Source organism: Gekko japonicus, unplaced genomic scaffold (assembly GCF_001447785.1).
Source record: "Gekko japonicus isolate JY-2015 unplaced genomic scaffold, Gekko_japonicus_V1.1 scaffold5, whole genome shotgun sequence".
Lineage (NCBI taxonomy): Eukaryota > Metazoa > Chordata > Lepidosauria > Squamata > Gekkonidae > Gekko > Gekko japonicus.
The window spans coordinates 2,058,915-2,083,672 of record NW_015168652.1 but is presented as its reverse complement, the minus strand read 5'-3'; the positions used below and the strand labels follow the sequence as shown (position 1 = coordinate 2,083,672).

Below are 24,758 nucleotides of genomic sequence, written 5' to 3'. Positions count from 1 at the left end.
AAGAGGAAGCCGGTAAAAAAAAAAAAAAAAGACACACGCACGCGCAATCAGACGTAATGTTGCCACAAGCCATATTTATTTATTTCAATACCGCCATCCGGCTCCCCCCGGAAGCTCTCCCAGTCCGAGCGTCTCAGCCAGCCATCCTTGCAGTGATATGGCGGCAGCCGCCGCCGCATCAGTGGGTTGCCGAGCCGGCAGGCACTTCCTGTGGCCTTCGTTGGGCCCCCTCTTCACGCGGAGCTCCGTGAAGCAGGTAAGTGAAGAATCATCCTCAGTCTGACGGGCAACGGCGGGAGAGACCTCAGGGTTCCAGGCTCGGCGTCCCCGGCTCTGGGGCTAGGGAAAGAAAGGTCGCTCCCCCGTTCTACCATAGAAGCAGTGGCGCTTGGCATGCTGGGACACGTAGTCCTCTGGCGCATCCCATCCATTGGATTCCAGAGGCTAGCTGTGACAGTCTGCTGTCGCGAAACAGAAGTCCAGTGGCACTTTAAAGATTAACTACATTTATTTCAGTATGACATTTCGTGAGACGTTCTGTTGCTAGTCTTTAAAATCCCCCTGGACTTCCCTTTTGCTTCTTGGATGCGATGACGGCGCGCCAGAGACAATCCCGTGCACACTGAATGTTATTGTAGTTCGTGCTGTATAATTACACTATGATAGTAAGAGGGCTTAATTGCTCTCAAGACCTGCTAAAATGCAGCCTCCCCCACCCCAAAAGGTCTTTGTTTTTAATTTTCCTAGCCGTCTTCTGTATATATTCAAACAATCGTCGTTACAGCCCATTAGTCACAATACAAAATGCTACCGCATAGTTTGAGGTTAAGAATGAGGTTAAGAAGCTGCTAACACATACCTGCATACTCCTCCATGAACCTACACACCAACTATGGTTATCTGGTGAGGCTATACCTTGCGTGCCCCTGCTTTCTGAAGCAGCTGGCAACCTGAGAGAGGGCCTCCTTGGTTATGGCACTAAGATTCTGGATCTCTCTCCCCTGGAAACTTGGCATCAGGCATTTTGCATCAGGGAGTGAATACTTTTTGTTTCATCTGGCGTTCCCTCCTTCCTTCCTTGTGTTTTAATCACTGTTTTTGTGTATATGTTTTACTTTGGGTTTTAATGTTGTGTTTTTATTTGGTTTTAAGATGTGTTTTTATTATGTATGTTTTAAATTTGTTAGCCTCCTTGGTAGTCCTGATTATGGCAGAAAGGCAGGGGTATAAGTTTTGTAAATAAAATAACAATGTATTATTTATATAATAGATTTACAGTGGTTTGCATATCTTTTAGGCTTCATAAGAGTTCGCTGTAGGAATTAAGTCCTTAAAGACAAGGGCCAAATCTTTGAGTCAACAGATGATAAAAAGAAAATTGTTTTACCATATGGATTTTTTTATAAAAGGAATTTTTATGGCTTTAACTTTTGCAGTCATGTCAGCTATTAACAGTACTCATATTATACCAAGCATTTTTGGCAGGTGTAAGTTTACTTTTCCAAAGTTCAGCAGTTTTGCAGATTTTTAGAGTATAGGTCTCTGTATTGAACAGGATGCATGCCATCTGAATGAACAGAGTGTATATGAACGCAAATACATCCTCAGCCATGAAGTTCATTGACAGTGCAATCCTAAACAGACTCTTCTGAGTTCATTAACTTTAATGAGTTTAGAAGGATGTAACTCTGTTTAGGATTGAACTCTGAATGACCCTCTGAGCTATCCTGGTTCTCTGCTTAACTTGACTCAAGGCAATCTGTTATTGTGAGGATAAAATAGACACACACACACACTTTACACTGCTACAGAGTCCCTGCACAGCAGGGCAATGGAAGGAGGTCTTTGAAATCCTATCATGTGGGTCCCAACAAGATTTGATTTCTTGTGTGTCTTTGTACGAAATTAGGTAGTGTTGAAGATGAGTAATTGAGTCTTCAACATTGCCTCTTAAACATGTTTTAAATGAGGGAGTATTTATTTTTTATACTTATAGATTTCCATAAAGCTCAAGACAGTTTCAAAATAGTCTTACAAAAGGCTCCGTCAAACAATATAGTCAAATTGACAGATTGCTATTACAAAAGTGAATGCATTCAAAAGTCTCAGCACAACAAGAAACAAGATTATTCAGGTTTTAAAAAAAAATCAGCTCATGGCAAGTGTCCCAGGTCAGCAAGAAGCATTATGGAAGAGCTTTGCCTTAACAGGCTCTCCTGAAAACTGTTGGTGATACTGTCCAACTGCTATATCCCACACTACTGGAAGTTGGGCATCTTCCAGCCCCTTAAACTACCACGCTCCCTGTAGTGAGTACTGCGGCCTGGTTGATGTCGAGAATAGAGCTTTCAAAGTAGAGCTTTGCTGGGACACGGTTTTTTGCTTTGGGTGCTTCAGGACTTTTGTCTATGGTTCCAGCTACCTGCAAGGTTTTTCTGTCCCCCTAAGAATATAACAGGAGACTGGAGTGGTACCCAAACCTTAAATGGAACTGGGATCTACCTCTGCAACAAGTTTCAGGGTTAGGGCTTAGCCCTGGAGCTTCCAAAGCACTAATAATGAGGGAACAACCTTGGTACATGTGCAAAATGCTTCACACTCCTCACTGGATAAGCCAGTGTCATTCCATAATTCCAGACTGGTATGCTCATTATAGCAGATATTCAGGGCCATTCCATTATGGAGAATGAGGAAGTAAGGTAGACACCACTCCTAGATTTGTCCATTTTACCACAATGGCCTCCCATCACAGTATCCAAGATAAGAGGCCTTCTCTCTTCTCTGGCAAGTCCCCAGGTGAGCATCTGATTCCTCCTGAGATGTTTAGATTTTTTTACTGGTGGGTGCCCATTTTAGCCAAGCTGTTTACTCAGATTAACCTAACCTAAGTGGAAACTGAGCCCCACTGTTTAGAAGGGGAAATAAATCAGCCCCTCACAACTGCCGTCTAATAAGTTTGCTGGGTATAGCCTCCGAACTATACAGTAAATATCTTCTACGCAAGTTGAAGGGTTGGGAGGCTTCCAACTATGTTATCCAGCCCAAGCAAGCTGGCTTCAGAAAAGGGCAAAGCATAGTCAAAGATTGCTTAACTCTTTATCACCTTGCCCTACAAAGCATCAAGGGTCCCACTAAATCTCTGTATGTGACTTTTGTAGACCTAACAGCTGCTTTTGATTCAATTGACAGAAAATGGCTCTGGCAGGATTTAGCAGGTACAAACATTGACAAACACCTACTGTGTCTGTTACAGGAACTCCACACAAACATCTTTGCCAAAATAAAGGTGGGCTTTTCAGGCTCACTAACCAAAGAAATCCCAATTACCAGAGGAGTAAAACAGGGGTGTGTTTGGGCTCCACTGCTTTTCAGTTTGTACTTAAATGATATCATTCTGAGGCTATCAGGCTGTGAGTTTGTTCCACCTTTAGGCTCTTGTAAATTAGTATTTATTTTATATACTGACAATATAGTTTTAGTGTCTCTCAAACACATGGGCCTTAAATGGTAATTACAAAAGCTAGGCAACTTTTCCACAGAAGAGGCCTTAAATCTTAACCACGCAAAGAGCAATGTGATGGTATTCAGAAAAAGACTGCAAATTCACTGGACTATTGATGGCACCCCAGTAGACCAATGCAGCACCTTTGAATATCTTGTGGTAACCTTTATCAGAATTACTTCTTGGAGTGCTCACCTGATGTTCACCAGATCCACAGTTTTAAGAACCATAGGTGCTGTTCTGAAAATCTACAGTACTAAAGGAGGTTCCTTGATTGACCCAGCTCTGAAATTATACCATAAGGCTGTCCCACAACTTCTGCATGGAGTGGAGGTTTGGGGCTGAAACAATCACCTCGTCACAAAACTGGACTCCATAATTCTGGGATTATGAAAGTCTGGTCGAGACATGAAAAAATCCCCACTGCTTTGAACACAAACTGAGGTTTTCAGGCTCACTATAAACTGGTCAAAGTTAACCTGGTTTCCGTCTCTGTTGAAATCAAAGCTGGCTACAGTAAAAGTCACGGGAAAAACTTGGGAACTATTTACTGTTTTGTATGCTCAGATAATAGCTAGACTGTCAGTCTCTCTCACACGTTCCTTGTAATGAATCTTGTTTTCTTATAAGTATACTGTATAGGCACACATTTGCATTGCATGGCTCTCACAAGGCAGTGGTTTGTCTTGGCTCATGACAGTTTTTGCCCCACAGTTTGTACATCTTGGAAGAAGCAAATGCACAGCTACCAAAGAAGTACCCCAGATTGCCGTCAATGTTCCTGAGACAAAGGTGTCATGCCTGGAAAATGGCTTAAGAGTTGCTTCTGAAGATTCTGGACTTTCCACATGCACAGTAGGTAACAGTTGTGAGTGAATTGCTTCCCCTCTTCCACCCCTATCTGTGATTTTTTTAAACCAATATTGTTAAATTAAGAAAGCTTTGAAAATATTTAAACGGTGACCTTATACTTTACCTACTCAGAAGTAAATCTCATCTATTCCCAGTGATATTTGCTTCTCAGTAAACGTGTTCAGAATTGGCATGCGGGAGTAGTTACAGTTCATTTCTCTTACATGGAATGCCTTAGTGTAAGAATTTGTGTGTGTGTACATATGTGCCATCAAGTCACAACCAACTTACGGCAACCCCAGCAGAGGACTTTCAAGGCAAGTGAGAAGCAGAGATGGTTTGCCATTGTCCTCTTCTGCAGCATCTTCCTTGGTGGTCCCTCATCGAAGCACCAATTCTGCTTTGCTTCCAAGATCTGATAGGATCAGGCTATACCATGCTGCCTCCCCTTCCCTTCTTTTATGTAGGAGATAGATAATGAAAATGTTTGTGCGAATGTCTGGATTGCTGCATCAGCAGGGAAGCAGTCAGTCACGGAGCTCAGGGGCCGTTGTTGCAACCTGAATGGGTATTCTGGTGTTGCAGTTTGATTTTGAATATCAAACTAGTGCAACAGAGGAGACCAGGGTGATACACCAGTAACAGCCACCATCCATGGTCAGTAATGTAGCCTGGGGGCTGAGATATGTAGTGATGGGGTAGTCCCTGGGCTGACTTGCCTATGCACTCTCTGAAAGCCATTTCAGCTGCCGTGGGACTGCCTGCAACTGCCTGTGCCTGATATGCAACATTAGCAAGGTTGCAGGAGAGAGCTCACTCACATTCCTTGTGCAGAATGCTAGCACAGCTGTCTGCGCCTTATCAAGTATGCACATGTGCCTCATGAGGAGTCTGCCAAAGATGAGTAGCTTTTGATAGAAACGGGTGGATGGGTAATGTATATGATGTGAAAAGTGGTGTAGCAACAGATAATAATTTCACAATACTATATCTCATATAAAAAAATGAAGATTTTCCAAAATGGGGAAAAATTGATTTCACGTCCTGTAGTTTTCTGTGCTTTGACTGCCAATTCTCTGCCCAGTTCCTTTTCATAAAGGTGCTGTATACCCCATCTTTGCTGACTGTTCAAGAATACCTTTATGCCTACTTTCTTGGGGGTAGGGACCTCTATGGAAAGAGCAGCATCATGTGTTGGTGCTAGAGCTAGGAGAAGTTGCTTGGTCGACATCAAAAGTACATAGTAACAATGAGAGCATCTTGAGGTGTTTGAAGATGGTGCTGATGTTTGGCGGGGCTGAGAGCAGATTGCATGTCTAGCTGTCTCCATTTTCTGTCTCTTGGATACAAAACGTCTTATATTGAGTTTTCATCCATTTGAGCAAAATGAACAGCTTCTTCCCTTAGAATGTTGGAAGCAGTATCCCCCCCCCCATATCAGTTGGTAGGACTAATAATTTGTTTTGAATTTGTTTTGAATGAGGTGGGACTCTGGATTGACGCTGGAAGCAGGTACGAGAATGAGAAAAACAACGGAACAGCCCACTTCCTGGAGCACATGGCTTTTAAAGTAAGTCTTGAAACAGGCTTAATGTATTATTTTTGGACTGAAATATTTTAACACAGGAGACCTTATGCCTAGCCTTAGGCTAGGAAGTAAGTAGGCAATTTAGGTTAAGAAGAAGAAGAAGAAGAAGAGAAGAAGAAGAGATTGGATTTATGCCCCGCCCTTCACTTGGAGTCTCAGAGCGGCTTACAGACTCCTTCCCCTTCCCCTCCCCACAACAGACACCCTGTGAGGTGGGTGGGGCTGAGAGAACTCTGACACAAACTGCTCTTTGTTCAAGGACAGCTGTGCAAGAGCTTGTGACTGACCCAAGGTCACACCAGCAGGTGCAAGTGGAGGAGTGGGGAATCAAACCCGGTTCTCCCAGATTAGAGTCCAGACACTTAACCACTACACCAAACTGGCTTAAATAACCTTGTATAAAATGTTTAAATCTTCAAAACGTTTAAGATGACTAAATGCTAAGGGAAGAGACGGCCATTTCTACATGTGACTGATTCTGTCAGTACTTCTGTGGGGGACCTCTACCATATGGCTTGCATGTGGCTGATGGGATTGTTTGGCAGCCCCTAGGAATTTATTTATTTATTTCGATTTCTTAACCACCCTTCCCTGCTTGCATGGGGCTCAGGGTGGTTTGTAACAACATAAAATCCAATACAATTTTAAAAGCAGTTAAAACTACAGAATTCAGTATTAAAACATTCAACATAGATATTTAAATATTTTAAACAAGATGGCATATTTAGCATTCAGTTCTTCAGGGGGAGAGGGGAGGGTACCGTGCAGATGTAATGGAACCGTCGCTGGCCTCGACCAAAGGCCGGGTGGAACATCTCTGCCTTGCATGCCCTTTCAGAATTTTAATAGATCAGACAGGGCATGGATGTCATTTGGCAGAGAGTTCCACCAGGCTGCCTCTTGCATACCAGAGTGCTGTATTACTCATTGGGAGACAGCTTGCTAGAATCCCATATGCTTGTGTAGGATGTAGCAGTGTGCTCAGCAGGATGGATTTGCAGAACACAAGATGAGCCAGGCCAGTAATCCATCTAGTCCAGCATCTTGTCTCACTCAGTGGCCGATCATTTCCTCTGGAGATCCAGCAACAGGGCATGGAGGCCAAGACCTTCCCGTGATGTTGCCTCCTGGTGCTGGCATTCAGAGGTTTACTGCTTCTGAACATGGAGGTTCCCTTTAGTCACCATGGCTAATAGCCACTGATAGACCTGTCCTCCATTAATCTGTCTAATCCGCTTTTAAAGCTGACTATACTTATGACCTTCACTATATCCTCTGGAAGCTAAGAGAAGGCTGTTTACCATGTCGGATACAATGAGAGAGGAGGCATATACGTAGGCATTTTAGCTTTGTTTTGATTTGACCTGCACAGCCAATCAGGTGAAGTCAAAATTTGATTTTTAAAATTTGAATTGCTGTATGTATTTCTGGTTTTATTCTCTCCCACCCTGCCCCCTCCATTACTAATGAATAAAATGTGCACATACTGTTTCATGCAATACCTAGGGATAATCACCTGACGAAACATTAATTGCAACTTTGAACCTGCTAAGCTTGCCTAGTGTTATATTAGCAGTTGTATATATTCAGAGAGATTTGGGGTTTGTTATTCTATTCTGGTTTTAATTGGAAATGGTCTTAACTCTTATTGTAAGCTGCCTTGAACCACAAGGAAAAGTGGAAGATAAATGTTTTAATAAAGTAAAGAAATAAAAACTGTTATTAATTTTGTGAAACAATGAATTTTTAGAAATTGAATATTTTTTGTGGGAAAAATTTCTTCCCCACCTCTTTGTGTTATGCCTACTTTGGTTATGTGTTATAACCAAGGGGCAGCCTTTTATGTTGCTCTGGAGTTTCATTTTATTTCAGAGGCATTCTATATTAGGCATTTAAACAAGTGGAGACCCGCGAGAAACTTGTGGGATGGTTATCCCATTCCTCACATCTTTGCTTCCTACCTTCCTTCTCCCCTACCTCTCTCACACTCTTTCTCCCTTCTGCCCCCTTTCTTACTCTCTCTCTCCTCCATGCATGCCACTTCCTTTCTCTTTCTGCCCCATCACTCTCTTTGCTTTTCTGCCTCTGTACCTCATCACTCTTTCTTTCTCTGCCCCCATCACTCTCTTTGCTTTTCTGCCTCTGTACCTCATCACTCTTTCTTTCTCTGCCCCCATCACTCTTCCAGCCTCCCACCTGCTTCCTCCCCCCCCCAGCAGCAGTGGCAGCTGCAGCATTCCAGGAATCACAACAGATCTCCCAGCTACAGAGATCCATTCCCCTTAGGGCTGCCAGCTTCAGGTAGGGTTCCCAAGTACTTACCGCGATCCAGCGGGGGACACATGCTCCCCGGCCGGAACATTCCTCCCTGTAACGCACCATGCCGTCGCCAGGAAGTGACACTGGGCGACGCTCTGATAATGGAGCTGAAAACTCGATGGTACCATCGAGTTTCCAGCCCCATTGCCAGAGTGCCGCCCGGCGTCACTTCCTGGCAATGGCATGGTGCGGCGCGTTTGTTGTCCACGCAGGAATGGTCCTGGGAAGATGTATGTGTCCCCCACCGAATCACAGTAAGCACTTGGTAAGCCTGGCTCCAGGTTGGGAAATTTCTGGAGATTTGGTGGTAGAGCCTTGGGATAGTGAGGCTCGGGGAGGGAAGCAACCTTAGCCAGGGTATAATGCCATAGAGTCTGTCCTCCAAAGCAGCCATTTTCTCCAGGGGAATTGATCTCTGCCATCTGGAGAGCAGTTGTAATTCTGGGTGATCTCCAGCCCTCACCTGGAGGTTGGCAAAGTAAGTTCTCATGGAGGAAATGGTGGTTTGGAGGGTGGAGTCTATGGCATAATGCCTGTCTGCTGTCCCTCCCCTTCTAAAGCACCACCCTCCCCAGGCTTCACCCCACAAATAAGCATGAATTTCCCAACTTGGAGTCGGCAATTGTATTTCCTTCCCACCAACAGCCAACCTACCTTTATCTGCACCTTTGTTTTTAGCTTTCTGTCTCCTCCCCACTCCCCCGCAGCCTCTACCTAGGAAAACTACAATCTCCATGGTGGGGACCAAAGCAACTTAACATAGGGCTGCCAAGTCCCCCGGGGGAGTGGGGGTTTGCCCACCCAAAGGGTCCCCAACCCACTGGTCCAGATCTAGCAAGCAGGGGGAGCCCCACCCCCAAAGTGCCCAGATCGGGCCGACATGCCTGGGGTGATGACGTCGCCTGGAAGTCATCACGCGGGGCACGTCGCCGGGTGATGCTCTAGCAATCAGCTTGAAAACTCTATGGTACCAGGCTGGGACCGACTGTCCCCTGCTGCGCCAGGTAAGACACTTGGCAACCCTAACTTAACATTATTCTCTCCTCCTTTTTATTTGCACAACAACTGTGTGAAGTGACTTAGGCTGAAAGTATGTGACTGGTTTAAAATCATCCTGTCAGCTTCCACAGCAAGAAGGGGGTCTGAACCTGGGTCACGTAGACCCTACTCTGAAGGTCTAACTGCTACACCACACTGGCTTTCATAGGGTGGCTGCTGTTGAACAGTAGCAAGTAACCGGGCCTAGTTGAGTCATGCCAGTCAGATGGTATCAAGTCACGCAGAGGTTGTTACCAGGCCTAGGGTTGCCAACCTCCACTTGGGACCTGGAGATCTCCCAGAATTATACAACAGAGATCTGTCCCCCTGGAGAAAATGGCTGCTTTGGAGGGTGGACTCTGGCATTATATCCAGCTGAGGCCTCCTCAAACTCCACTACAAAATCTCTAGGAATTTCCCAACCTGGAGCTGGCAACCCTTGTCAGGCCTGAGTCCAAGAATCCCTCCCTCAAAGGCCAAAATAGGACTGGAAAGGGCCCTCCCCCTTCTGTTTTACTGTCAGAACCAAGCTTGGAGTACTAGGGTTGCCTGTCAACAGCCACTGAGGGAAACTTTTTTAAAGCTACAGGCACTCCTTTTATTATTTTCGGCTTTTTAAAGCTGCCCAGTGTGGGTTTTTTGGATTTTATATTTTTCTGCAAACCTTTTCAGGTTTGTAGAAAGGTCTGTCTTGTCCATTCACAGCTCTGGTCACTGGATTTAAGAACAAAGATATCCCGATTTCACTATTATAAGATGAACATGCTTTCTTCAAATTTGTGCTTTTTAGTAAATTGATAGGGCTTGTAGTCCATTTCATCCTGATATTTCTTAGAAATTGTGCAAATCGTCCCAGAAGCCTAGCCACTAATAACATAATGGCCAAAAACCTAGAAATACCACACACCCAAAAAACACCCAGATTTTAGAGAGTCAGTGGGAAAAGAATCCCATAGTTGCAAGGCAGCCATTTGGGATTCCAAATCCTGTTTATTAAAGGAACCATCTCATTGGACTTTGGCTCCTCCGTAGATACCCTATGAAATACCACAGCAGCCCAAATCTAGAAACCTGAGTTTCCATTTCCATAATGGAGTCAAATAACCAGCCTACTCAGTCGTTGGGGGGGGGGGGATACTTAGCTTTGCCCTGGGTTCCTCTGAGTCACTATTCTTTTCGTTGGTTTTCTTGGTGCAAAGAGTGGGAAGAGTGGGATTGAATTCTTCTTTCACATAGCGCATATTTGGGTTTAGTGGGAGTTTGCTGCTCTCAGCTTTCCCTTCCCTTTTGTTTTTATTCGCTCCCCCCTCCCTCCTTTGGTTTGCAGTGGAGGGATTTCTCTTTGCATGCTTTTGGTTCTGGGCTGCTTTTTTTTGTGGGGGGTCAACTTAATTACCACCTGGGGTCCCTTTCTCCTCTTAATTTCAAATGCCACCCCACTGCTTCAGGAGGGGTTTTTTGCCTGCCTGGCTCCAGAGTTACTCCTTGGGGTCCCTTTCCTTGACTCCTATCTGTTTCAAACCTCACCCTTCTTCTCCTTTGGGGCTGATCTGTGTGGGTGCCTGCCTGCTTCCAGAGTTGCTGTCTGGGGTCCCTTACTCGTCTTCATTTCAAATGCCACCCCACTTCTGCTGTGGTGATTTGCCTGCCTGATTCCAGAGAGTTACTGCCTGGGGTCCCTTAGCTCTCATTACAAACGCCACCCCACTCCTCCTTTGGGTCTTATCTGTGTGGGTGCCTGCCTGATTCCAGAGTTACTGCCTGGGGTCCCTTACTCCTCCTGGGCAGAGTGGGAGGGGGGTTGGCCCTGCCCTGCATTCACTGTGTCAGTGGTGGAGGATGGGCCCGGGAGACTCAGCCACCCACAACTGTGTAGGTGGCTCCCGGACCCTGGGCAGGGGCTTCATGAGTGTGGGATATAGTAGTTGGGCGCTATGCACTCCAGAACCTGTGCCTCACATCTCCCCACAGCACTTTTCTGGGGGCACCTTGTTTCGGGGGGCGCCGGGGAGTGCTGCACAAGTTTGATATCTGTAGCTCATCCAGGGTCGATTCTATGCACTCCCGAACTGATGCCAAAAATGTTCCTAAAAACAAGTTTCCTGGGGCACCTTGTTCGGAGCTCTCACCTTGTTTGGGGGTTGTAATTCGCCCTCCCCAAGTCCAAGCCTCACCAGACTTGATGGTCAACCCAAGAATAGTCTTCTGGAGATACACTGTGATTTTGGGGCCTCTAGGACCCTGGGGGGCACTAACCCCCCTTTCTGAACTGGTTCGGTTTGTGAACATGGCCGGTTTGGGAACCGATTTGGAAACTGCTGGTTTGCGAACCCAAACCCAGCTTACCTGGTTCGTGCCCATCCCTTTATATAATTTCTCAAATGTGTTTCTTCCTTTTCCACTGAAGACATTTGGCTCTTCTGTTCTCTTGTCATCCAGAGCTGAACTAATTATCTCTCTCTAAATTACAGGGAACAAAAAAGAGGTCTCAGTTAGACCTAGAGCTAGAAATTGAAAACATGGGAGCTCATCTGAATGCTTATACATCGAGAGAACAAACTGTTTATTATGCAAAGGCTTTTTCAAAGGATTTGCCAAGAGGTAACCATAAATTCCTAATAGACTGAATTTTTCTGAAGACATTAACCTTAAAAAGTGATTTTAAGGACATCATCTGGGTTTACAAGGGCTAGCAAAAATGTGGACCTGTTCCTCTCCATGGCGTACTTTTCCATGTTACTTTTGAAGCTGCAGTTAAGCACGATGGGTTAAAGAAAAGGTTGGTAGTGTGATGTTTGCCTGTCTCTCATTCTCCTGACTAGTGTTTGGATGGGAGACCTCCACGGAATATCCGAGGAATACCAGGGTTGTGACACGAAGGCAGGCAATGGCAAACCACCTCTGAATATCTCTTGCCTTGAAAACCCAACGGGGTCACCATAACTTGATGGCTCCCCCCCACACAATTAAATGTGAATAGGTTTGCAGCCATAAAAACATAATGTATGAAGAAATCCTTAGTGTTATTTATTTATTTATTTATTTATTATATTTATACCCCGCCCATCCTGCGAACAGGCTCAGGGCGGCTAACAAGAGCGGTACAATGTACCTTTAATTTGGTGAGCTTAGTTACTTCCTAAATGGATAGAGATCAACTTGACCTTAAAACTGGTCTTGGAGTTTTGTCTGCATTATACAAACAAGTGTTGATGCTGTTCTAGGTTACAAGGCCCACTCCAATTCCATTACCCTGTTTGTAAGCATTTTATAAAATGCCATTTGCACTGACACCATTTTACAGATCTGCAAGAATTGGTCCCCACAATACAAAATTATCTAAAATTTATATATCTGTGTACTTTCCTGACAGTTTCTAAGTTATTAATTGTTTCCTCTTTCTGTGTCTGACATGGTTAGAGCTGCTTAGTAGTAGTTGCTGGGAGTTTTCACTGATAATTTTCATTGGGTTTTCCCCCACTGATGTATGTATTCAGGACTGTCACTGGAACCATGAACTGTTTTCCTAAGATAAGTTTCATAATCTAGCAAAGTAAGTTATGAACATAAGTTCCTTTAAAAGCCACAAGACTTTTGATTAAAGAGGTTTAGGAAGGAGGTGAAAAAATTAAAGTATACTGCTACATACTCTTTCCTGCTCACATGGAGCATGCTCAACTACTTATGTGAAATGACAGTGTTCCAGTACACATTCATTATCCCATAAAACCTATTGTATTCTTCTACTTATCCAGTATAATTTTATCCTGCCCTTCCTCAGAGCAACATACATGGTTCTCCCTTCCTCAGAACAAACCTGTAAGGAAATTTGGCTGAGAGAGAAAGTGACTGGCCCAAGATGACCCAGCAAGCCTCATGGCAGAGTGGGGACTTAAATCAAGGTCTACACCACACCAGCTCCCTTGGATATGCACTGGCATCTCCCTTGGCTGCCTAGTCTTAAGAAATTGCTTTGGTTGTAGCAGCATAGATTTATCCAGCTAGCAGAGCAGGCCTGTAGCCAGGATTTTTTATCTGGGGGGGTTCTGGGGGGGCTTAATTTTAAATAAAAATGTAGACCCTAAGAGGGTTTAAATGTATCTCCCACGCTTCCCCTCACCAGCCAGCTGAGCAGAGAGGGGGTTTAAACTGCATGCCACTCCAGAGAGGGGGTTTAAAGTTTAAACTCCATCTCTGCTCAGCTGGCTGGCAGGGGGAAGAGAGGGGAGGCACAGCCTCTTGCCAGCATAGTCTTCTCCCTGCTTGCTAGGAGGCAGAAGACTCAGCGGACAAGGAGGCCATGTGGCTGCCCCCTCCCTCCCCTCTCCCCCCCTGCCAGCCAGCTGAGCAGAGACAGGGTTTAAATTTTAAACCCCTCTCTGGAGTCATGCTGCAGCAGCAGCACGATTTCTCCATTGCATCCAATGGAGAAATTGTGCCACCACTGTGGCGTCACTCCAAAGAGGAGGTTTAAAGTGTAAACCCCCTCTCTGCTCAGTTGGCTGGCAGGGGAAGAGAGGAGGCAGCTGCATGGCCCCTGTTGCCAGCCCTGGAGACTTCTTCCTGCTAGCAAGCAGGGAGAAGACTGCGCTAGCAAGGGAAGAGGGAAATCTTGTGGGGCTGTCCCTTTAAGGGAGGGGGCTGAGCCCCCAATAGCCCCACCATAGGTACAGGCCAGGAGCAGAGCAGAGCCATCTGGCTTTGCCTGCTGCCTCAGGGGCTTCTCTTCTAAGCTGTGCACAGGGATGCATTAACTTTTCTCTCTCCCTTCCGTCTGCTAGAATGCCATGCCACAGCGTCATCTGTTCTAAATCACTCCCTGACCTGCTGATGCAACACAAGTATCCCTGCCTAGCACTACAACCACCACCAGGGATTTGTGCCAGAAAAGTGGGGCCAGTGGCTACTATTATGCTGCCAATGGGTCTAGGATCAGGGCTGACTATTAGCAGGCATAGAGAGAAGTCCATCTTACCTTGTATACCATGAGAGGGTGATATGCATAAACTTCTTCATACTTCACCCATATGACACCATTTATTAGATACAGAGGTCATTTCGGGGGGGATCGCGGGGGATCGCAGTTCTCCCAGGTGGGGTACGGGGGCGGGGCACATGACGAAGCCCCGCCCCCTGCTTCCGGCTGTCCCGCTTCTGGCCCTCATTCAGCCAGGAGGAGGCAGGAGAAGAGGGAGGGTAAGTTGCTTCCTCCCTGCCTCTCCCCACCCCTGCCTGCCTGGGGCCAGGGAGGGCCTTTGCGGGGCTTCCTTGCACTCCCGCCGGCCTGGACCGTTGGGGGTAGGGTGTGTGGCCTTATGACACACTTCGGTGATGTCAGGGGGTGTGGCCTTATGACACACTTCCGGTGATGTCAGGGGGTGTGGCATATGCTAATGAGTTATGCTAATAAGTTACCCTAGCTCTTTTTCTACGAAACGACCCCTGATTAGATATACATCTGAGTGCAATCCTATTCAGAGTTATTCCAGTCCAGTTGACTGCAAAGGATGTAGATTAACTTCATGTATGATTGTACTGCATGAAATTTATTTGATAGCTGATAGAATATAGTGAAAAGACTTTAACATTTTCTCTGTTGCTGTCATTTTTTTATTACCTATTCCTGCAGCTGTGGAGATACTTGCTGACATCATACAGAATAGCACACTTGGGGAGGCTGAAATTGAGCGGGAGCGTGGTGTGATCCTTCGAGAGATGCAGGAAGTTGAGACCAATTTGCAGGAAGTAGTCTTTGATTATCTTCACGCGACAGCTTATCAAGACACTGCACTAGGGCGAACTATTTTAGGACCCACAGAAAATATCAAGTATGTTTCACCATTTTTGCTCCCATTTCTAAAATGATATTGAAATCCATAAAATGAAGATCCCTAGTTGGAAAGAAATTGGCTCTCAATTAAATTAGGACATGTATGTGTATACGACTTAAAAGAGCATTTGCTCTTTTATCGGCCTCATGTCTTTCTTCTAGCTATTGCTTTTCTTGCAGGGATGTGGCATATTTCAAGCACTTCTTCTTCCAGGAAATGAATATTTGTATTGTTAAATGCCAGGTAGTGCCACAATATGGCATGTGATGTCATTATACATTGTACATTATACAGCAGTCATTATACATTGTACCACAAGTAAAACAACCTAATTGTCGAGTTTTCCCCCCACAGTTCATCCTCTGCCCTCTTCCCTGTGGCATAACTGGTGACAGGCAACACAGATTTTTAAAAATGCTTCATGAAATTCAGCTTGTTTCTCAAATACAACTTGTAGCTTAATCTCTTGTAAAGATCATTTTAATAGGTTTTGGGTTGGCTGTAATGGCAGAGTTCCCAGCACTACTTTTGCTTAAGGGACACATGCCTAGTAAGAAAAGAGGCACGTGCATGCTCACATCAGTGGATGCTGCTTGCTATACAAATAACAGGCTAGGCTGCACATCTACTGGATTTTTTTAAAGGAGCAAACCATGGCTACTATATTATGTTAATTACATGGAAATGTAATTGTACCTGTTGTTGCCAAAATGAAATTAGCATCAGCCACCTTAAAAACACAAAAAGAGCCCTGCTGTATCCAGCCAGTGGTTCTTCTACTCCAGCATCCCATTTCACACAGTGGCCAGCCAGTTACTGTAGATGGCCAACAAACAGGGCACAGGTGTCAAGGCCTTCTGCTGATGTTTCCTCCTGCCACTGGGATTCAGAAATTTACTGCCTTTGGATGTGGAGGTTTTCTTTAGTCACCATGGCTAATCTCCCTTGAAAGCTGTCTGTGCCTGTAGCCATCCCTGCATCCTCTGACAGTGAATTCTACATTTTAATCACTCATTGAGTAAAGAAGTATTTCCTTTTATGTTTCTTGAATCTAAACTGATGGGCGGTAGTCCACCAACTTCATTGGATGCACCTTGAATTAACAGGTGATATACTGCTCTTCAGCCTCAGCCAAGGGTTCTTAGTTCAACTAGGTGAGCTCTAGCACCCATTGTTTATTAGATGCTATGATGATTTCACCCTCCCTCACAAGGTTTTCCTTTATCTCGTTCTTTGCTGAGCAGCCCCTTTTTCATCTTTGTTTTTCTCTGGCTGTCCCACCCAGTTGTTTAAATGTATATTGTCAGATCCTGACCCAGCCTAGGGAACTGAGGGACAGGCTAAAATCCTTTTTGTCCTGATTTGATAATGGCACACAAGAGGCTGATGATAAATCAAAAATAACAGACTCTTTATTTCATTTTGAGTGGGAACGGTCAGGTAGGAATTAGGCTAAGGACTTTTGAAGTGAACAGGCAACAGGAATGAGGTAAATTTGTATAAAAATAAACACCAGATAATGTGTCACAAAAAAGTAACTGTTTCTGTTATTCAGCTAGGTCTTTAAAATTTGAGGAGAGAGATTTCTTGGCAGTTTTTTTATACAAACTAACATAAGCTTCTTGGTCTAACAGACACGAAAGTTGGTAAAGGCAGGAACATTCACATAAGTTCCAGTTTCCTTCTTTAACCACTGTTTAGGGATCACCCCTGTCTTCTAGAAGCTATTTCCCTCAGACTTGATAGGATCCCCCCTCCCTTAACTAGGAGCTATTTCCCTCAGTCTTGATAGGGATGGCCTATGCCTCCCACTTCCCGAACTCACGATCCTTCTTGATCTTCTCCCAGTCTGCTTCGATCTCTCACTGTTAACTGTCAACTGCCAACTGAAACTCTCAACTGAAGAATGCCGTTTGAATCCCCTGTCACTCAAGGTTCTCAGCCTGGGTTAAACCCGTAACCATTTAATGTGCACCACACATGCATTTTGTTTTTTCTTTCTTTTTTTCTGAACCTCTTACAGGTCCATAACGCGTAATGACTTGGTGGAGTATATAACAACACACTACAAAGGACCTAGAATGGTACTGGCTGCTGCTGGAGGTGTGTATGCAAAGCATAATTTTTATGTTGGTAGCGGAGATAAGGAAACCCTCTGTGGTTGGTACCATAGAGGCCTTTAAAAAACAAAAGGTGAAGACCTAGTACTGCATATTGTTAATTTCTTTTTGGAGGTAAGGTGTGTTGTAGTGGTATTGGTCTAAGTGAGAGACCGAGGTTTGAATCCCCACTCTTGCTGGATGACCCTGAGCCAGTCACACACTCCCAGCCTACCCACCTCACAGGGATGTTGTGAGAAGAAATGGAGAAGAGAACATTGTAAACTGCTTTGTGTCCCCATGGGGGAGAAAGGCAGGCTATAAATGAGGTAAAAATAAAATAATCCAAATGTTAGAATGTTTACCTCTTAAAAGAGAAAAGTTGGATTCACTACTGATCTTTTCCTTACATTCAGTGCTTTTAAACATTGGAAGAAAATTGTAACTTTTCAAGAAGTTGGAGCCTTAATAGTAGTTTTGGCTAAACTGGATATAAGAGATCTAAGAAAGCCAAATATGTAATCAATTGTGTAGTTAACACATTATTGTGTAGTTAACACATTATTGTAACTTTGGCTTCTAAATGGAAATATTTGTGGTGCAAATGATTAGTTTGTATTTCCCCTGCTAAATTGTAGTTTTATGTCGATTATTTAGGAGTCCCTCATGATGAGTTGCTTGATTTAGCGAAGTATCATTTTGGTAACTTACCATCTATGGTGAAAGGAGGAGCACCAGCCCTGCCCCCTTGCCAGTTCACGGGCAGTGAAGTAAGTTGAGACAGGACATCTGCTCTTTTCCTAGTAGAGCAGCATCATGGAAAATAATTGCTAATACAATAGTCATACAAGATATCTTGTAAGCTGAGCCTCTAGCCCCAATTGCAGAAACAGCTACAAAACTTGATAAAGCAGGCAGAGGCTGTTAGCATGTTTCAAAGCAACACCCGTGATTCAGAGGAGTGTTAAATGGTTGTAATAATTGATTGCTGGCTGCTCTTTCTTGGGGTGGCTTGATTCCCACCCACCCTTTGTGTTTTTTTCAGTTTTTTTCCCCTCCGAGGATCCAGACACCAGAGGTTCTGTATCAGTATACATGTGTCAGGGTTGTAACATGCAGAGGGCATCTTCCTGCCTCCACAGAATACACATCGTATCTTGAACACTTAAACACTTGGGGCCGTATTGCCTATGTATATGGAAGTGCAGATTCCAATCAACACTTGGAAAAATGAGGGGGGAAAGATTCTTAAACAAATTAGTTTTTTAATTTTACTAAGAGAAAGAAACCAATGTGTACAATATAGTACAGCATAGAAATGTAACGGCAATAAAACAAATCTTTCTCTAGAATGGCTGCCTACCTACAGAGAAATAAACCTTATAAAAGATGTGGTGGAACAGGCCTGCTTTGACTTGCAGACCCTGCTCTGCCCACCCCTTCTTGGCGTTGCCAACTCTTGGAGAGGGTTACCTCTTCCTTCCACTAGGGTACTCACTGCCACCACCTGTTCATTTTAGGGACTTCCTACTCGGATGAACAGGAATCCCAGTTCCCCATCCTGGTTCTGAGGCCTCTGTGTCTCCCACTACCCAAAGCCTGGTTACCGTGGGGATCAGTTACAGTTTTGGGGCTCCCCTGAAGATATAGCCATGTTCCCACTGTAGCCAGTTTGGTGTAGTGGTTAAGTGCGCGGACTCTGATCTGGGAGAACTGGGTTTGATTCCCCACTCCTTCACTTGCACCCGGCTGGATGACCTTGGGCAAGCCGTAATTCTGATAAGAGCTGTTCTTGAAAAAGAGCAGTTTCTTTCAAGAGCTCTCTCAGCCTCACCTACTTCACAGGGTGTCTGTTGTGGGGAGGGGAAGGGAAAGGAGTTTGTAAGCCACTCTGAGACACCTTTGGGTAGTGAAGGGCGGGGTATAAATCCAATCTCTTCTTCTTCTTCTTCTAGGGCTGCCAAGTCCCCCCAAGGGGCAGGGATTCCCCTGCTATAAGGGCTCCCAATCCGCTGGTCTGGGTCCAGCCAGTGGGGGGAACCCCACCCCTGAAGTGGCCAGATTGGGCCGACCTGCCCAGCATGATGACGTCACCCGGAAGGGATGTCATCACGCTGGGCACGTTGCTGGGCGACACTCTAGCAATCACCCTGAAAACTCTACGGTACCATAGAGTTTTCAGGCTGGTTGCTAGAGTGTTGCTCGGCGACGTGCCCAGCGTGATGATGTCACTTCCGGGCAACATCATCGCGTCGCACGCGCACGAATATCCCAGAACAGGGCCAACTCTCCCCTGCTTATTTTGGTGAGTGACTTGGCAACCCTATCCCACTGCCTGCTTTCCTCCCACTTGGGGCCCCTCTTGCAATAGTATGGCCAAGACAGTTGGAAGTCTAACTGGTACAGAGAACCACTACCAGCATCAACAGATTAAAATATTTAATAAAAAGAAAATATTTTTTTTAGCACAGCACCAGATTGAAGCAAGGAAGAACAATAAAAAGGGTAGGAAACGCAGTTCTTCTGTCCCCAATATAAATATGCCCTAACTGATGGAAAAATAGAGCAGGCACAGATACTCTTAGAAAGTTGCAAGTTTGTTCTCCCGTTGTTCCATTACCTAGGAGCTCCAAGCAGCCTCCAGGGAGACCTCATGGTCAGCAGAAAATGGCCACCGTGGGGAATAGTCTGGCTGGAGGTCTGCCCTTGTTGAGAATCCAATATCCAGAGACCCTATTTTCTCACTCTGGAGCTGTTAAAAAACTTTCCACCCCAGATCTCGTCACCTTGGGGCCCAGAGCACTGCTGGGAAACTGCCCAGAGCGTGCCTGGGAACTTGCCTTTCTCTTCCTCTCTGTCTAGCCAATCAGCCCTTCTCTGGGGCTGCCAGCTGGGAAGAGGGGAGGTTGCTTTTCACTGCAGATGCCACCTATAAGCATGCGGTCAGCTGACCCTTGCCTGGTAATAGTGAGTTGCTCTTCCCCCTCCCATTTTTAACCCACAAAAAAACCCCCAAACCCCACAGTCACTTTTAAAACACACTCCGCAGAGCCCAAAGAAAAGGGGAGGATTTCTTCACAAAAGAAAATAAACCATATGAGCCTGATTGGGGGTGGGGTTGTCCACAGTCCTGAAGAAACTGCTTCACAAGGTGAAAATGACTATAAGACACAAATCACAGTGCTATATCAGTAGAGCAAAGATTCCGGATCCAGGAGAGACCAACTGCCGGGGCTGGGGAGGAACAGGATGATTGCAAACCACCTACAAAATTCAGGGCTGAAAGAAGGACTTTTTATACCTTTTACCCTGGAATTCTGAAGGGAAAGGAACTTTGGCATGAAAGTGAAAATAATTAAAATGCAATCTTTTGGAGGGGGCTGCAATAGGGTTGCCAAATCGAAGTGCGGCCGGGGAGTGGGGGGCTCCCGGCCGGCGTCCTCTGCGTGCGTGCCACACGGAAGTGACGTAAGCAAGTCGGGCACAGGGCCACGGCTATACAAGGGAAAACCATAGAGTTTTCCCTTGTATGGCCGTGGCCCCGCCCCCAGTGTGCCCTGTGTGCTCACGTCAGGGTGGGGTTCCCCCCGGGGCCCGATTCCGCCGCGGCGGAAATCGGGCCTCCAAAGCGGGGGTTTCCCCGCCCCCCGGCCCGATTTGGCAGCCCTAGGCTGCAAGTATGTGAAACTTTTATATCTATTGTGGAGGGGAATTTTCCCCTTTTGCATTTGGAGTGTCAAAAATGTTCCCTTGGGGTGGTCTAGAAGTCAGATATGGCTGCATCTATGGGCCAGAATTTGTCACGATTGGGAAGGACTGGAGTCTTCCTATACAGTAATTTAGATAGGAAAGACATTGCTGGGATTGGCCATTGCTTATTGTTTTGGAAATCTGTGTTGTTGGTTGTGACCGGATTATCTGGGAGGAAGCTCAGGGTCCTTGGGGGAAATGGCACTCTACTGAATCCCTCTTAGGGTGGGTTTATGCATATGACTGGCAGAAGAGCAGCCTTGCATTCCTTTCTTCCTCTGGCATGACTGACTCTCTTTTGATGCCACTTTAATTCAGGCTCTTATCATTTTTTGACCCACACTCAGGTGTACAGAAAGGGGATCAAACCAGAGGAAGAGGGGGGGGGGTCCGCTGGGGTGAGGATCTCTTGGGCTTCATATTAGGTCTCCCTACTTCAAATATGAACTTTGCTACGGAGCTCATTCTGGCCAGGACAAGGGGAAGGGGGTAGATTTAAGCCTTCCCACCCCTGCACCATTTTCCATGCCTGAAATGGGTCCATTGTTTGCCCTGTTGCAGCAAGCACACATGGAGCAAACAGCTGTTGCTGGGGGGGTCAGATCAGGAAAATGGCACGGGGGGAAGGTTTAAGAACCCCACCCCAAGTGGTACACTCCCAGTTAAAATCTGGCCAGCATATACCTGATATTTGAAGGGGGAGGGAAATCTGCAACCGCTGCCCATTGAACGCCCAGCATTTTTTCTGGTTCGGCTCTTGTGTGGTACAGTGGTGAAAGTGTCAGACTAGGATCTGGGAGACCCACATTCAAATCCCCAGCCTGCTGTGAGAGCTTGCTGAGTGACAGACTCTCAGCCTAACCTACCTCACTGTATGGTTGTGAAGGAAACATGGAGAATGGTGTAGGTTGCTTTGGTTCCCCACTGGGGAGAAAGGTGGCATATACGTGAAGTAAATAAATAATACACTTACCTCATTTTTACAGAAGAGTTACACTTTATCATGGGGTTATTGAAGTGTAATCAAAGCTCTGTTACTATTGCTGTTGTTTACATATTGAAATATGGTGGTTGCTCACTCTCCTTATAGCTTCAGTTCCTTTTGTCACATTGCTAATCAAAACTTTCTAACCCCTGTATTAATTGTTCTTGATCAGATTAGAGTGCGGGATGATAAGATGCCTTTGGCACATATTGCAATAGCTGTTGAAGCTGCTGGCTGGTGTCACCCGGACACAATTCCTCTTATGGTGGCAAATACACTGATAGGCAACTGGGATCGTTCCTTCGGCGGTGGGGTGGTGAGTTGTCCAAACATTACAGATAAAGGATTCTTAGTATGTCAGATTGTTTTCTTAACTTGGGTCCTTCCAAAATACTTAAGAAATCCTTTTTTTGTTTCCAGAGAAACTAAGCTTACTGAGGACTTCTGTTAGACTTTTAAAATCTATTGTTCAAGTCTTTGTCCATATTCCATTTCATGTGGGAATGTACTACATCTGCTGAAGCTTTTTTCCAGGATACTACATATGTTGTCCTTGGTGGAAATGAAAAACCAAGTTATACAGACTTCCAAAAGCCATGCTTCCTCTTTAGGATTACTTTGTTAGGGTTTAATCTGTAGTGTGTAGAGATTAGTTTATAAGAGGAACTGGGGCAGAAAAGAAATGCATATTTAAAAAAAATGGCTTTAAAAGGATAGCATTACCATTTTTATAATTTGACACCATTGAAAGGTCCTGTTACCACCTAAAACATATTCTCAATTTTGTTTCTGCAGAATCTGTCCAGTAAGCTTGCTCAAGTTGCATGCCATGGTAACCTCTGCCATAGTTTCCAGTCCTTCAACACCTGTTACACAGATACCGGGCTGTGGGGCGTCTACATGGTTTGTGAGGCAAATACCATAGAGGATATGATGCACTTTGTTCAGAGAGAATGGTAAGGATTTCTGAATAACTGCTTGGGGGTGGAAGTGGCTATCTCACCATATAGCAGCATTCTGTGGCTGCACCATATCACCATTGAGATGCGACAGGAAATAGCCCAATTGCAGGATCTCTCCAGGACTCCTGCTAAAATATTTACACCATGCAGTTAGTTATTCGAGGTCAATCCAGTGAAGTGTAAAACTAAAAGGACTGAGTACTGTGAACAAAAGCAGTAAGCAAAAATGTCCTTTCACTGATGTCAAATCTCCTTTCACTTACCTCAATGTCTTTCAGGGTGAGGCTGTCCACCAGCGTTGCTGACAGTGAAGTAGCCCGTGCTAAGAATCTTCTGAAAACTAACATGCTGTTACAACTGGATGGTAAGAACTAGGATTGTATTTTCCATTATAAAAAATCAGTAATTAATTTGTATATATGCTAAGAATGTGTAATTTTAGGTTCCACTCCCATTTGTGAAGACATTGGACGACAAATGTTATGTTACAATCGTCGAATCTCAATTCCCGAACTTGAAGCAAGAATTGAAGTAAGATACTTTTTTTTTAAAGTCACATCAGTTAGTAATAGTAGCTGCATCTTTAACCAACGAAACCAGGATTTTAGCGCTTATCCTTCCAAGTGTGTTGACAATGCCTGCTGAAATCTCAGGAGCAAGATAGAGCTACAGGAACAGAGTTTCAGTGTCCTGTACAGTTCTTTGATTCTTCCCATGACTGGCAAACTCTGCAGAATAAAAGAATATATACAAGCAGGCACATAGCCACAGTGGGACATTTAGGGGCAGTGCCCCCTCACTTGAGGCCCACGCCCCACAACTCTTGCTGCCCCTGCCCTTACCTGCCAGCTGCACTCATTTGCCTTGACCGCTACAAGAGAAAGAGAGCCGGCTGGCTGGTGCAATTAACACTCGGCAAGTATGCACACTCTGCTACAGTAGCAGGCGGACGAGGCCTGCCGCTATCATAGCACAGAGCACATATTCCCCAAGTATTAATCACGCCAGCCTGCTGGCACTCCCTTTCCCAGGCCAAGCGAGTGAGCAGATGAGGCAGGCAAGCCTCACTGCGGTCATGCAGAGAGCGCATACTTGCCGAGTATTAATTGCACTGGCCAGCTGGCTCTCCTCCTGTAGCAGGCAAGGTGAACAAGTGTGGCCAGCAGGTAAGGAAAGACCCTTCTTTTCTTCACCTGCCTGCGAACGGGATCTCTCTCTGTATCCCCCACTCCCCCTTGATTTCCCAACACTCCACACACACCCCAATTTTTATACAAGTTGCAGAATCTGGATTGCTTTGATGCAACATTTAATTAAGCTCATGCTGCCATTTGAAATAGTTTGTTTTGATAACCAGATGGTTAAATTAGGTAAAATGGGCAGAAGTTAAGATGGAGTGTACTTCTTATTTCAGGCAATTGATGCTCAAACCATCAGGGATGTTTGTACAAAATATACATATGATAAGTGTCCTGCTATTGCTGCTGTGGGTAAGCTATTTTTTCATCACTACCTGGCATTTTTTAGAAAAGTTTATTATCTGATCCTAAGAATATTTTTGCTTTTATATTTCTAGGCCCACTTGAACAGCTCCCAGATTACAACCGACTCCGTAGTGGCATGTACTGGCTTCGAGATTAACAAGACATTAATTGTAAAGCTCTCTTATAAGCAGAAGGAACTCTTTGGGAGAGAGACTGCAACTCTAGAGACTGGAAAAGTTATTTTTCGTCTACTAAAATGCAGGTTTGATGTATAGCAAGCCAAATAAGCATTACGAGGAAGGGCAGGTTTTTTTAAAAAAATAGAAAAACTTATTCACCATGTCATAA

At 45.0% G+C, this 24,758-nt stretch overlaps 1 protein-coding gene across 1 annotated transcript; it reads left to right on the top strand.

The window, feature by feature from the left end:
• Positions 1–133: 133 nt before the first annotated feature.
• PMPCB (peptidase (mitochondrial processing) beta) lies at positions 134–24,584 on the top strand. The gene is made up of 13 exons (XM_015415088.1): positions 134–256; positions 4,217–4,357; positions 5,838–5,924; positions 11,771–11,900; positions 14,929–15,127; positions 17,154–17,233; positions 17,887–17,999; positions 22,137–22,280; positions 22,760–22,920; positions 23,205–23,290; positions 23,369–23,457; positions 24,341–24,416; positions 24,503–24,584. The coding sequence occupies exons 1-13, from the start codon at positions 158–160 to the stop codon at positions 24,565–24,567; spliced, it is 1,470 nt and encodes a 489-aa protein (XP_015270574.1). The 5' UTR covers positions 134–157; the 3' UTR covers positions 24,568–24,584.
• The last annotated feature ends 174 nt before the right edge of the window (positions 24,585–24,758 follow it).